Source organism: Panthera uncia, chromosome X, assembly GCF_023721935.1.
Source record: "Panthera uncia isolate 11264 chromosome X, Puncia_PCG_1.0, whole genome shotgun sequence".
Taxonomy (NCBI): Eukaryota; Metazoa; Chordata; class Mammalia; order Carnivora; family Felidae; genus Panthera; species Panthera uncia.
This window is the reverse complement of record NC_064817.1, coordinates 104,172,615-104,184,177: the sequence shown is the minus strand read 5'-3', so window position 1 is coordinate 104,184,177 and position 11,563 is coordinate 104,172,615. Positions and strand designations below refer to the sequence as shown.

Genomic DNA, 11,563 nt, shown 5'->3' with positions numbered 1-11,563 from the left:
ATTCATCTCTCTCTGAAGCTTGGGTAATGATATACCTCATAGAAAAAGCATCAAGAGAAAAAATGTCCATTTTGCAACTTTGCTCTTTACCATCTACCAAAGAGAATCTTAGAATATTGAAATATTTCTCGTTCAGTAAAATGACATAACTACATAGGATTCAAATGTACTAATTATTATTTTGTTTTATAAATGCTCCCATAAGATTGTCCTGTATAGTTTATTATGTCAATGAATGGCATTGTAAATGCTTAACATATCTTTTTCAGTGGGAGGATATTCTTTATCACATGCTTGTTGGAAATAGAAGAAATGCATTTGAAACTAATAGTCTTATGAAAATATTTTACTATTTATACCTTGTTATTTTTATAAGTCAGTGTCAAGCTGTCATTTAGATGAACCTCCATGGGATATTCATGTCCTTTCTAGGATTCTTTCTTTCAAATAATTTTTCTTAGGACATCTTTCACATCTTTGTTTCTCAAGGTGTAAATGAGGGGGTTCAACATAGAAGTTACAACACCATAAAATGCAGAGATGACTTTACCCTGGTCCTGGGACTCCCTTGATTGAGGTTTCAGGTACATGTAGATGGCTGTTCCATAAAATATGGTGACCACAGTCAGGTGGGACCTATAGGTGGAAAAAACTTTGAGCCTGCCCTCTGCAGAGTGGATCCTTAGCATGACAACCACAATGCGAGTATAGGAGATGAGAATGAAGATAAAAGGTAGGGGCAGTGTGAATATGCCTATGACCAGACCCAGAATAAGTCTGACTGGGGTGTTTGAGCCGGTGAGCTTCAATAGGGCCTGGACCTCACAGGTAAATTGATTGATGCCATTGCATCCACAAAAATGGGCAGGAATTGCAATGATCAGTATTATTGCTAAAAGGAAGGCACTGGCCCAAGTCACCATGGCCAACTGTATGCAGACCTGGTTGTTCATAATGATGGTGTAACACAGAGGATTAGATATTGCAATAAATCTATCACAAACCGTGATAGCAAGGAGGAGACACTCTGTCATCCCCAGAAAAATAGTGATTGTCATCTGACCATAACAGCTAGTATAAAAAATGGTAGGGTCATCTTTTAAACCATTGAACAACAAAAAAGGTACTGAATTGCTAGAGTAACAGATATCGAGGAAGGACAGGTTACTTAGGAAAAAATACATAGGGGTGAGAAGCTGGTCATCAACTCTAACCATGACAGGGATTAGACTGTTACCCACCAATGTGATCAGGTAAACTGCTGCCATGGTGCAATAAAAGCAACCTGGGAATTTGGATAGTTGGAGAAACCCACCAGGATGAATTCTGTCACTTCACTGCCATTTTCAGTACCCAAAATAGCCATTTTCTTCTATCTGCTGAGAAAGAAGAAATTCAATTCATTTTAATTTGAGGAACATTTATTGGGGTTCTTCTGTGTCCTCAGTCCTATATCAGGTGATATTAGGAAAAGATGTTTGAGAAAGAAGGGATACTGTGGAAGCTTATATTCTAATTTGGGAGATAAAACACTCAGACACATCACAAGATTAATTTGCAAAGTAGCGCATTTCATTGTAAGTCTTAATTCCCCCATCTATACAATGAGCACCTGAAACTTGCTTTGAACCTCCTCCTTAAAGAAAATGTGCCAATTCACTGCTCAAATGTAATTAGACTTGAATCATAAAATTGCTAATTGTTTTTCCCCTGCTATAGATATTAGCCTGAAATTTGTTTTTAGATGGTTCATATCCATGACATAAAATTGTGCCCAGTTCATTCTCATTTCTTCCTCACCCTACACATCCAATCACTGAGCCCTATTGGCTCCTCCTCCTAAATATGTTTCAAATCCACCTATAATTCTAAATATCCACAGCCAACATTTATTTAGTTAGAGCCACCATCATTTAACAGATCTCCCTACTTCTATTCTTTCCTCTCTATAGCCTGTTCTCCATTCAACAGCCAGGGAGACCTTTTACAAACATGCATAATTATCACCATATCTTTCCCATGCTTAAAATCACTCTAGGGTTTCTAATTAGACTTGGAATAAAATCTAACCTATTTACCATGACCTACAAGACTCTGAATGATCTGACCCTAACCTTATCCTACACTGTGTCTTCTTGTGCTCACCATGTTCCAGCCATACTGTCTTTATGAAGCACTGCAAGCTCATTCACACCTCAGAGTTTTGCACATTGTGTTCTCTCTGCTGGAAATATTCTTCCTACCCTCTTTGACTGGTGAAGTCATAGTCATCCTTAATATCTCAGCCTAAAAGAAATTTCATTAGAAAAGCCTTCCCTAACCTCACTAAAACCAAATCATATCTTTTTGTTGAAGTTGTTCACAACACTCCAAACTTTTTCTGCGTAGCTCTTATTATAGTTTGTATTTATATATTGTGTAATTATTTAATTTATGCCCCCTTACTAAAATTTAAGCTTTTGAGGGAAGAAGCCCTGACTATCCCGTGTACTGCCTTATTTTTACTACCTCACACAGTGCCTAGTGCAAACCCACAATATATGGGTTCAGTACAGATTTGTTGAATGAATCGAGGCCAGTTGTTTGGCTCTTCTGTCTTACCCAATGCCATGACACCGATTTGACTAGAGCCTACATTGAAGTGGCTGAAGGAAATAAGGTAAAAAGCCCATGGTGAGAAGCAGTATTTCATTTCATAGTATTCAATCTTACTAATGGCTTGTTGCTCAGAAATGAACTTTAAGATCTTGTATTTTTTTTTAGCCCTACAATTTGCTCTTTGCTTGCAGGGAAGATGTTATAGCAAAAAGAGAAAGTGGGTTATTATACTAGAATCTGAAAAAAAAAAGTGTTTTTACACTTTTTTGTCCACTCAAATTTTTATTTGCTTTATTTGGTCTAATTCTATCAAGTATGAGTGCTATCACATACCAGCTCATTATTAAGGTCAAAATCTTTATTTATTTATTTTTTTTGATTGTAAGATTCCCATCATGTTCTAGTCACAAATCAGAATTTGGGGCATTTGTAGGAGAATCTAGTTTCAGACTCATGAGGCAGGTGTCACACCTTGATGAGTACAGGCCATGGATAGGAAGGTTTGTCTTAGGAGCTGGTCAGCAAGAAAGTCCATCCAGACTCACGATGTAGGTAATCGCTTCAGATTCTCTTTCTAGAACAGACTCCAGAACTCAGAAGGTATGAGACCTTTATGGACAAGTAATTCAGGAAGTAGAGTAAGACTTTGTAACAGGATCCTCAGTATATCCTAATACAGGATAAGGGAGCTCTGAATAGAAATCGGGACCAAGGGCAGACAGACTGAAAAAATATTGAGGTGCTGCTAAGCTTCTAACTACAGCTGCTTACTTATTACAGTGATCCTATGAGGAGGCTCTTCACTACCTCCAATGAGAATTAGAAGACTCATTTTTGTTCTGTGTGCTCCCAGAATTAGGATCAGAAAACAGAATGAATCTGAAAAGGAAAAGTCTTCTTGGAGTAGAGTTATGAGGCTGAGGCCGAAGTCAGGTGATCTTGTCTTTGTGCAATGGTGACACGACAACCATAATTTCCTAATAGCATTACAAGGAAAGGATTTTCAAGGCACAGCCTTTTTCAAGGGGCATTAAATCTTCACACTAGAATGACAACATGTTTAATCATGAAGCCTTCTTTTAATTTACAATCCTCACCATCTTATAGTCCTGATGATCTCAGAACAAATGCCAGTATGAATAGCTGGAAAACAAAGAACACATTTTTGTGCTTATGTGATTGGAGTAAATCTCACCAGATCAACCACATATATCTTTTAGTTGAATAATTCAGTGTTTTAGTTCAGTCGTGCAGGCCAAAATCTTCCTAAATTAATTAGACATATGTGGAGATACACATATAGTTACTGGTTTTTGATCTTTCAGAAATATTTGGGGCACACTTCAAGACTTTTTTTTTTAATGCAGATTTCCCAAAGAAGTTCTTCTTTATCTACCATGCAAAAGCATGCTTCACGGGAGGATTCATCCTATCTTTAATGCTAAAATTAAGGGACTCTTGGAACATCTTCCTTGTTTTCTGAGCTTTTCAGAAAGCTCCCAGAAGCTCAAAATATACGTAATGGAATGGGTGGTACTTACAGACAGAAATTTATATTATCCACACCAGGCAGTGTAGAGTGGTGGTTAACAGCATGAGTTCTGGACCAAAGTTTGAATCCTGGATCCATCACTGATTCACTGTGTAACATCAGTAATTTGCTTAACTTGTTTATGCCTTAGTTCCTTGATTGTAAAATTGGGACAATTCTAGTGTTTATCTCAAAGGATCTTTGTGCTATATACACATTAGCTATTATTATTTTTAAATAAGGCCTCACTTGGGAAGTAGCACCCGTGAAAATATGGCCATATTGGTTATCTTTTTTTTTTCTGGAGGGTGGAAAATAATTCAGTAAATGAGAGTAATAAGGCAATATGGTCAGATTATAGTGTGAGCCCTCTGGAGACAGAACTTGCATTTTATTTCTTTAACTCCAGTACTTGGCTCAGTTTCTGACACATGGGAGGAACTTAATGAATATTTTTGAAATCGAATTGATTTTACTCACCTGAAGAGCAAAAAACAAAAGAAAACAAAACACCCCGCAAAACCACAAACAACAACACTAAGGTCTCTAAGAGTTGTGTTGATATAGCCCCTTATGTGTTGCATGATCATCAGCTCACTGAAGTGCTGCAGTCTTTCAGGAGGAGTGAGTTACAGGTGCATGCTGAGATCCATGTCAAGACTGACCATTCCACATATATATGTTTCAAGAGACAAAAATGACTTCCTTTCTTCTTACCAGGGTATATGTTCTTTACTTGCTCTTACAGTGGATTGTGTCTTGATTCCGCTCAGCATTTTAGAATCCAGGACTCCAAATCATTCAAAGTGTAAACAAGGAGAGTGAAGAATGTTAAACATTATCAGCTGCTACCTTCTGAGTTTATTCATTATGGTTCCAAAGAAGTGAGTTCACTGAAGAGACTTCAGGGACCAAGTCCCTCGAAGGCGATTAAATCTCACTACTAAATTGAAGCCGTATATTCTTTTGGGAGTGTTATTTCTAAGTCATTAAAGTACAAGTATCTTTTGTCCACTAATTCCAATAGTTCACTGGTGACACTGTAAAACTTTTGACTCACATCATCAACTTCATTTCTGCTCTTAAGTTACCAAAGAGTAGATCCAGCTCTAGGGTGATTACGCAGAGTCCTGTGTTTCTTAGGAGGGTTCCCAACACAGTGACTTAAGAAGGTAATCAAGGAATGAGGAGGGAGGAGTGGCCACTCTCTGTTGGGACTCTATAAAAGCTTTCAATTAAGCACTCAGGTAAATACAATTCTGTAAACAGTGTTTACTGAAGGTGTCCTCTTCCTCTTTATGTTTCCCTGATGTCCCCCAGTCCATCCCAGCCATCTTTGTTTTGAATAGTTTCTGTAAATCCCACTTTTTCCTAAAATTTTCCTAGATTAGTTTTGAAGTGTCATACAAACTGTTGCTGTCTAAATATAATATTGCATCCCTTCATTCACTGCTCCATTGATTTACTTTATCTGTGCATGTACTTAATGACAATAGCTTTATTTTATTGATTTCCTGCTTAGTTATGCCCTGGACATATGAAGACTTGTTTATTATTTTTACACGTATCCTTGTTAAGTTTTTCAACTTGCCTATTAAGATTTTAGGGACTGGGGATGAAGCATCTTTGCAGATAGTCCAGCTGAGTGCTACTCAAAATGTTTACAACGAGATAAAAACAAAATTGAGGGTAAATATTTAGTAACTTTTAAAGTGATTTGACACAGCTGTGACTTTTTATTGTATTTTATAAAATATCAGTCTGTAACAACTGGGAAATTTAAAAGACAACTGTTCTTTACCACCGATAGTCTAGGAAGTATTGGTTCAGCACTCATTCATTTAACCAATTCTTATTGGGCCTATACTCTGTGCCAGAAACTATGCTAGGGAGATGAATATTTATTTATTCAGAGATGATTAAAACAAACTTCTTGTTCTCTATAAGCTTATGATCTAATTGGAATAAACATTCTAAAACAACTAATTATAAAATAACATGAAAGATGTTAAATTTGAGGTTGAACAAAATGTTATTAAGTGAAAGAAATGGAATTAAGTCACCATCCAGGGTTAAACAGAACAGGATAAGCTCTGGGGAGAGCTTCACAGAGGCAATGACCGTAGATCTGGCTCTTAGAGGCTGACTGAGATTTTGTCAGGCACTGCAGGCAAGAAGAACAGCATGTACAGTAACATAGATGCATGCAAAGTTTAGAGAAAGAAAAGTATTATTTTCCTGGAGTATGGAGTCTATGGAGATGAAAAAGACAGTGAGGATAGAGAGATTAGCAAGGGCATTGATTAATGTGATTCATGTTGCATATTCTATAGGAAATAGGGAGCCTATTGGAAATTCCTAATCTTGGGGTGAGATTATAAACCAGGGATTAACAGGATGAGATCTTTCCCTTTAGAAAAGTCACTCTGGAGACATTGATTGGATGGCTAGGTTGGCGAGAGATAAGATTGGATTAGAGAAAAATAGTTAGGTGCTTGTTACACTCATTCTGGTAAGAGTTGATGAGTCTGTGAACCAAGACACAAGCATTGAGAACAAAGAAAAGGGGATGGATTTGAAAGACATTTCAGATGAAGAATCAATAACATTCAGTGAGTGAGTAGTTGTCATAGGTAAGCGAGAAGAAGACATGAAGGCTAATGCTGAGGATAATGAAAATCCCATCATGTAGCATTTGTAATGTGCTTTTAACTTTGTAACATCTAACATCTATGATCTCATTTGATCTTTCAACCATTCTGGGGTAGGTTAAGGAATATATTGTACCCCTGTTTGACACATGCAGTCCAGAGAGGTTAAGTGATTCACCCAGAGTTTCATAGCTCATTAATGGCAGAACCCAGACTAGAATCCAGACTTCCTGACGCCTAATCATGCGCTTTTCCTACTCCATCATGATATTGTACTGAAAAAGTGCTTGACCTGCTGTGCACATTTAACCAGAAACAATTACTATGTATATTCTTTGTGTGTGGGGGGAACAAAGAGGAGAGAGAGAAGCCACCCAGTGAGGTGAGCACCTAAACTACTTTTGAGTCAACTGAAAATTCAATAATGGTAATAGTAACTCTATAATAACAATAATAACAAATAGGTAGTGTTTATTGAGGATTTACCATGTCCCAGCTATAATTCTCAGCACTTTATAGAAATCAACAGATTTAATCTTCTTGATAACCCTATTAGTTCAATCTTATGATTGTCTTCCTGTTATAGATGAGGAAACTGAGGCAGGAAGTTGCCCAACATCAGATAGCTACTAAGTGTCAGGGTCAGATTTTTAACCTAGACAATCTGAAAGCATAGTATTTTTTCCTTTCTCTGCTCAGCAACAGTCTTGCCTTCTTTCTATTCCTCCTTTCCAAAGACTCCCCGAACCTATCAGGCACCCATCAGAAAAAAATATCTACGTGTCAGAAGAATTGTATTCGTTTTCAAAAAATTAAGTTAAAGTTGAGTTTTTATTAAGGTCGAGTTTTTTTAAGGTATAATTGACATATAACATCATATTACTGTCAGGTGTACTACATAATGATCCAGTAGTGTATATACTGTGAAACAATCACCATGATAAATCTACAATTGTATTCTAGCCCTAGTCTTGTCACTAACTGTTGACCTTGATAATATTACAGACACTAAATCTTTTCATCTGTAAATGTCAGTTTCATAATACTAGTTGTAACACCTGTTTGCTTGTCTCATTAAATTTAGAAGATGATATGAGGTCGTAGATATACACCAAGAATAAGATAAATTATGAAGTGGGTAAAGTGCTTTATAAACTTAAGAACTAAGAAGAGACAAATTCACACAGCGAGTTTGGCTGTGTACATGTCTTTCTCTCCACCTACAGAGTGAATTCTTTGAGGGGAGAGAACAGCTGTGCTTTCTTCAGCACTGTATCCCTGGCAATAGCACAGCACCTGCTGGATAGTAGGTGATCATTAAATATTGAATTAATGAAGGATGTATGGATGCTGGCATGCACAGGTTAAGGAGTAGTCTTGGAATGCACTATTTAAAAAGCAAGTAGGACTGAGAACAAACTGAGGGTTGATGGGGGGTGGGAGGGAGGGTAGGGTGCGTGATGGGTATTGAAGAGGGCACCTGTTGGGATGAGCACTGGGTGTTGTATGGAAACCAATTTGACAGTAAATTTCATATTAAGAAAAAAGCAAGTAGGCATTCTAATACCTGGCATCTTAGGCATTTGTGATCCAGACATCATAATGACAGCTAATATTTATCGTTCTTTGACTATTGTATAGGCCAGGCAATTTTCTAAGTGCTTTACATGAATCGAGTCACACAATTCTCATAACCAAGCTGTGAAGTCATATTTAACACCTTCCCCATCCTTTTCAGCTTTCACCTGTTTAGTAAAACTTAGAAACTACATTTCCCACACTTCCTTGACAGTAACGTTCAGTTTGGGATTTCATCCACAAAAGGTACTACTCACAGGATCTTGACAAGCCTAAGACACCACCGTTGGTCCTCCTGACATTGCATTTAGGTGTGTAGACTTTGCCAAACAAAGATTTAGGTGGCTCCTGAGCATTCTTCTGTGCCACATCTGCTTTGGTGTCATTTGTAGCAGTTTCCTCATTGCTACTAAAACTTCCCGAGACTTTTACAACTGTCTGAAGTTGTTGGCAATGCTCCTTTAACAATGTCCCTTCTCACAGCCCTTCCAAAGGCTTTGTAGGTCTCTAATTCTCTTTATTAAATCCCTCCCTGTCTGAAATAACTGGAGTGGTTTCTGCCTACATGAACAAATACGGAACACTACAGGCAGGTCCTACTATTAGCCCACTTAGATAAAGGGATTGAAGCACGGAAAGTGATTTGAACGAAGAAGTGGCAGAATGTAGATTTGAATCCAACAAGTTTGGCTCCAGGGCCTGTGCTCTAAGTAGTTCTATTCTGTTGCCTTTCCTCAACTGAAATCCCAAATCCTATGAATGGGACATGGTATCTTTTTCTTCAATCCCCATTGGAAAAATGTTATTTGGAGCCCATTTTTTCAGCGTGTAAACTTTCTCCTCAATTTCTGGCAGAACTACCTTGGTTTCAAACCAATCTTTATTTCCAGGCCGAAACCAAGGTAAGCTTTACTACCCAGCTGCCTGAGATGTGGGGTGCACAGTGGAATGTTTTTCGCAGTGCCTATGATTGATCAAGTGAAGAAGCGAGATTCAACCTTAGGAGTTTTTAACAATCCAGAATTGATTTCATTTCATAACATCCTCATAGAGTTCATTTTGTGTTTAAAATGAATTAATATCAATGTTGAATTGGATGGCCTTTGGGGTTTAGATGCCTAGAAACAGAATGTTAGTGCTGGAAGGGCCGTAGTTATGTGAACTGGCTGCTATGTGTGCCTACTTTTTCAGTCAAAGCTAACATTTAAAGTCAGGCAGATAGATCTATATATATTGATCTGGAGGAATGTCCATGATATATTGCCAAGTGGAAAAAGCAAGTTGCAAAGTAAATTGATAATATGATTCCATTTTTTTAAGACAAGAAAGAAAATCTATATAAAATAACACCTAGATGCAGAATGTTAGAACTAGAAAGGTCTTTGGGTAACAAAACACAACCTTCCTATTATAAATTAGCAAATTTGAGGGCCAGAGAGTGGTATAACTAAGGTCACACAGCTAGTTAGTAGCAGAATCAATTCCACAGCCCCTGTCTCCAGATTCCGCTATGTCCATCTGTAGGCTGTGCCCTACCAGCAAATCAATAAAGAGACCAAGCACCTAGTGACAGAGCTACCATTTTGTGGTAGGGGAACCATTAGTGAAAATATGCTTCTCATTTTAAGCTATAAACTTACCTGTGATGGAGAGTGGAGTATTTCTCCCCCATAAGCCGGAGTCATTAAAATTAGTACTTTTTTCTGGTGGGAAAGTGTCCTTTTTATTTTTTACTATTTATTTATTTATTTATTTATTTATTTAATTTTTAAAAAAAATTTTTAAAAAATTTACATCCAAATTAGTTAGCATATAGTGAAGCAATGATTTCAGGAGTAGACTCCTTAGTTCCCCTTACCCATTTAGCCCATCCCCCTCCCACAACCCCTCCTGTAACCCTCAGTTTGTTCTCTATATTTATGAGCCTCTTCTGTTTTGTCCCCCTCCCTGTTTTTATATTATTTTTGTTTCCCTTCCCTTATGTTCATCTGTTTTGTCTCTTCAAGTCCTCATATGAGTGAAGTCATATGATTTTTGTCTTTCTCTGACTGACTAATTTCACTTAGCATAATACCCTCCAGTTCCATCCATGACACGTGGTGATGGATGGTGGCTACACTTGTGAACATAGCTTAACCTGTAGGGATGTTGAATACTTCCTATGTTGTACACTTGAAATTAATGTAACACTGTGTGTCAACTGTACTCAAAGTGTAGCCACCATCCATCACCATGTGTCACTATTGTATCATTGACTATATTCCCTATGCCGTGCCTTTCATTCCTGTGACTTATTCATTCCATAACTGGAAGTGTGTATCTCCTACTCTCCTTCATGCATTTTGCCCATCCTCTCCCTTTCCTCTGGAAACCATCACTTTGCTTTACTTATTTATTTGTTGTTCTCTATATTTATAAATATGACTCTGCTTTTTGTTTCTTTATGCATAAAATGAGTACTCTTAACATGCCTCCTAGTTTCTGAATTTCTCTCTCCCTGAGTGCTTTACTTTGTTTCTCCAAAAATCTTATTGATTCCACCAATTTAACTATTTCACAATGTTAATTTGAAATGTTTACTTTAATAGTAAGATACATTTTGCATAAAGTATGAAATGTGCCCTAGCACCTAGTACAGTGTCTGGTTGAAAGTAGAAAGTTAATATTTGTTGAATGAACAAAGATTGGGATCACTTGTTTTTTTCCTAAATATATATTTTTAAAGGTTTATTTATTTTTGAGAGGTGTGAGGGGCAGAGAGTGGGGGAGAGAGAGAATCCCAAGCAGGCTCTGCACTGTCAGTGGAGAGCCCTACACGGGGCTCGATCTCATGAACTGTAAGATCATGACCTGAGCTGAAATCAAGAGTTGGATGCTTAACTGACTGAGCTACCCAAGTGCCCCCTAATTATTTTGTTCTTGATATTAAAACATGGTTTCAGTGGCTAAGAATACCATACACATTTAAAAATATACAATGGATGGAATTTGAATAAATGTAGCATTTATTTGAAAGTTAGTCTATGTTGATAAATTGTTTATTCAGTCTGTTTTCCTCTGCATTTAAGTGAGTACATGTGTGACACAGGTCCTGTGTATGTCTGGTACTCTCTTAGCAGCACCTTCCAGTGTCACATCAACTCCAAGCCCAAAGTAGAGTGAGACCAGTAAACAGGGTATCTGGGTCTTAGGCCTAAATCTGCTT

The 11,563-nt window shown here is 37.5% G+C and overlaps 1 protein-coding gene across 1 annotated transcript; it reads right to left on the bottom strand.

Moving 5' to 3' along the window:
- Window positions 1-342: 342 nt before the first annotated feature.
- Window positions 343-1,268, bottom strand: LOC125931399 (olfactory receptor 13H1-like). Its single transcript, XM_049643295.1, has one exon. The coding sequence runs from the start codon at window positions 1,266-1,268 to the stop codon at window positions 444-446; it is 825 nt and encodes a 274-aa protein (XP_049499252.1). The 3' UTR covers window positions 343-443.
- Between the last annotated feature and the right edge of the window lie 10,295 nt (window positions 1,269-11,563).

Excerpts from the sequence above, each read along its gene's own strand:
- LOC125931399 (XM_049643295.1), bottom strand. The coding sequence starts at position 1,268 with ATGGCAGCAGTTTACCTGATCACATTGGTGGGTAACAGTCTAATCCCT.